Raw genomic sequence first — 3537 nt, forward strand, 5'->3', positions numbered from 1 at the left:
ACTATCTCAGGGGACTATTTTATTTCTAAATAGAATTTAAGTTGTGTTAATACTTAGGTTCTCTTGTCTTTCTTCATTCCTCCAATATGCATTTGTGATGTTATGATGTAGAGATACTGGTTTTTGTCTAGGCCTTAAGATGCCCCCCATTTAATAAGGGGCCCTGCCCTATACCCAGGAGGAAGGAATGCTGCACAGAGAGGCCAGGGGGCTGGCCAGTTAGCCCAGCTGGTTAGAGCACAGCCTTGTAATACAGAGAGGCCAAGAAAAATATGAACAGACACGCCCTGCTGGGTTTCCCCACCCAGTCTACCAGTATTAGATAATACTCTTTTTGTCCAGTCACATTTCCACACGGTTGTCCATGCTTCAATCATACTGTCTGGCTACTCTAAGGCCAGTGTCTGGAATCCTGCTCACAGCGCCAATTGTAGCGCTCTCCTAATCCTGTTCATGATGCCAATTGTAAAGCCACTCGACCACGCCAGTTGTGGTGCTCCTTTACCTGCTGGTAATCCTACACTGACTGGGCCGATTGTCAAGCTAAGGCTAGGTCTGGAGCCCATAGACCCCTCAAGCCCATTCACAGACTGGGTCTCAAACCCTTCACATGCCAGGCTGGGTCCCCAGACCCCTTCACGCAGGTCTGTGAGCTAGGTAACAGGCCAAAAGGTCCTTGGAAGCCATAGGTTGGAAAGCATGGCTGTGTTGGGCAGACACTTGAGGCCGACACCCTCCCGCCTGCTTCACCAAACTCTCTCTGTCTCTCTCCACCTCTCTCTCTCTCTCTCTCTCTCTCTCTCTCTCTCTCTCTCTCTAGAGAACACACAAATAGCAACAAAACTAAAAACATGCTCACTAACTCCACACACACACACACACACACACACACACACACACACACACACACACACAATTTGCTTACAAAGGATGCTGAACCACACCCAACTGGACCCAAGGCGAGGGCCCTGACCAAACTATTCTGTTTTCCCAACACATACCTATCCATGAAGTCTTCATAAAATGCTCAAGAGGATAGGCAATGGAGAGCTTCTGGATAGCTGAACGCATGGAGGTTCCTAGAGGGTGGCACTCCCAAGGAGGGCATGAAAGCTCCTTGTCCCTTTCCCCCATACCTCGCCCTGTGCATCTCTTCATCTCTATCCTCTGTAATATCCTTTATAATAAACTGGTAAATGTAAGTGTTTCTGAGTTCTGAGAGATGCTCTAGCAAATTAATTGAACCCAAGAAGGGGGTATGGGAACTCCAATCTATAGCCAGTTGGTCAGAAGAACAGGTAAAACAACCTGGGGCTGTGATTGGCATTTGAAGTAGGGGACAGTCTTGTGGGACTGAGCCCTCATCTTGTGGGAATTGATACTGTCTCCAGGTAGATAGTATCAGAATTGAATTGGAGGACACCCAGGTGGTGTCCACTGCAGAACTGATTGCTTGCTTGCTGGTGGGGTGAAATCCCCACACATCTGGCATCAGAAGTATGTTGTGAGAGCATAGTAGGAGAAACACAGTTTCTTTTTCCCACTCAGTGTCACAGGTACATTGCCTCATTCATAAACTTAGGTCAGCGGTCAGCATCTTTCATCCTTACCGTCTGATTCACCAAAAATATACCTACCTTGCCCCTAGGGTTTTATAATAGTTTTCCACAACATAATCTCTGTGGGCGTGTCCAAACATCTTAACTTTTATTCTACATTGACTTATCCTGTGGATACTCCACAATATAGATTCTTATCAATTTGCAGTGTAGCCTAAATCATCTTTGCCTTCCATGAATATTTCTGTGTTTTTGAAAGAATCAGCGAAAAGTACAAAGTATTAAAGCATTTATTCTTCTCTCCATTAATAATAGCATTAGCTACCATTTATCTTTAAAAAAATAATGCAAGATAGGGAGTATTATCTCCATTTTACAGATGGAGAAACTGAAGTTCAAGGTTGACTAATCTTTCTGAGGTTACACAGTAGAGTGGCCAAGGAGAGCTGAGAATCCACTGCTTTGAATCTACCAGAACCTAGTCCCTCTTACTCTCCTGTGATGTCTCCTCACCTGCCAAGTTTCTGTGAGCCTCCCTGCCTCCATGTTCCATTACCTCTTTACATCATTAATTAGCAGTTACTAGGCTAGTTATTACCAGGAAAAAAAGACTATAAAGACTCTAATTGAACATGTCCTCTAATTGAATTTTCCTGTTGATTAAGGTCAATTTTAATTTTCTTCCAGCATCCCAAAGTATTAGCTCAGTACTTTTAAAGTTTATAAATGAGTAACATCCCCATTTCATTCAGGCTGTTAATAAAGTGAATGAGGTGGGCCGGCCTGTGGCTCACTCGGTAGAGTGCGGTGTTGATAGCACCAAGGCCAGGGGTTCGGATCCCATATAGGGATGGCCGGTTTGCTCACTGGCTGAGCGTGGTGCTGACAACACCAAGCCAAGGGTTGAGATCCCCTTACCAGTCATCTTTTAGAAAAATAAATAAATAAATAAAGTGAATGAGTAAAATTAAACTTGCGAGTGATCTCTTTATGTCATCACTCAGTATATTCTCTTAGATTATTGTAACCCTAGCCTTGCAGTCCTCAAACCAGTTCTCAAATCCATGACTCTTTGTTCAGATTTGAAAGTACTTCATTATAAGGTGTTTTGACTTAACACTGTAAAGACATGTCACTTAATAGAGTCTAATTCTGGTTTGATTCTTATCCAAAAAAAAAAAAAAATGCTTTTGCAACAAAATACTGAACTTACTCTAAAGTATTAACAAAACCACCTTGTATTTCATCAGAAATATTCCCTTCCTCTCCCCCGCAGGGAGTTACATTTCCAGCCATGCATGCCATGTGGTCTACCTGGGCTCCCCCTCTTGAAAGAAGCAAGCTTCTTAGCATTTCATATGCAGGTAAGATGATTATTCTTATAAAAATGTTGCTATGATTTGTTATGTGTATATATCAACCTTGGGGAAAAAGTACCTGCATGCCAGAATCATGCAATGTTGTATGCCTCTTTGGGGGGAAAATAATGCTCTGGGGGTACAACTTTATTTATTTATTTATTTATTTTGACCAGTAAGGGGATTGCAACCCTCGGCATGGTGTGGTCTGCACCACGCTCAGCCAGTGAGCGCACCAGCCATCCCTATATAGGATCCAAGCCCGCGGCCTCGGCACTGTCAGCACCGCATTCTCCTGAGTGAGCCATGGGGCCGGCCCTGGGGGTACAACTTTATAATAATTTTTTTCTTTGGCTCAACAGGATAAAGTATCTTAATTGACTAATGTCATTTTCCCTATCTGCCATCATTTCAAAGCATGTTGCCTTTTTAGATGTTGGATAGGTAATACTATCTTTTAAAAAAAAAAAAAAAGGCCAATAGTTGGAAAATTGAGTGCTTTTGTCCTTAAATTATGATTCTAATTTGATCTTCTTTTTTTTTTTTTTTTTTTTTTTTAAAAGGACCGGGAAGGGGGACTCACACCTTGGCCTGGGGTTTTGCCACCCCCCCCCCCCCCC

General features: G+C 43.1%; 1 protein-coding gene across 2 annotated transcripts in view; it reads left to right on the plus strand.

Moving 5' to 3' along the window:
- The window catches only part of SLC17A5 (solute carrier family 17 (acidic sugar transporter), member 5), a 47970-nt gene that overhangs the window by 12278 nt on the left and 32155 nt on the right, over positions 1-3537 (plus strand). For both annotated transcript variants that reach the window (XM_008578893.1, XM_008578894.1), the window contains exon 4: positions 2836-2923. In XM_008578893.1, coding sequence (XP_008577115.1) covers positions 2836-2923 — 88 coding nt within the window. The remainder of the gene's footprint in view (positions 1-2835; positions 2924-3537) is intronic.

This window comes from Galeopterus variegatus, unplaced genomic scaffold (genome assembly GCF_000696425.1).
Source record: "Galeopterus variegatus unplaced genomic scaffold, G_variegatus-3.0.2 Scaffold1779, whole genome shotgun sequence".
Lineage (NCBI taxonomy): Eukaryota > Metazoa > Chordata > Mammalia > Dermoptera > Cynocephalidae > Galeopterus > Galeopterus variegatus.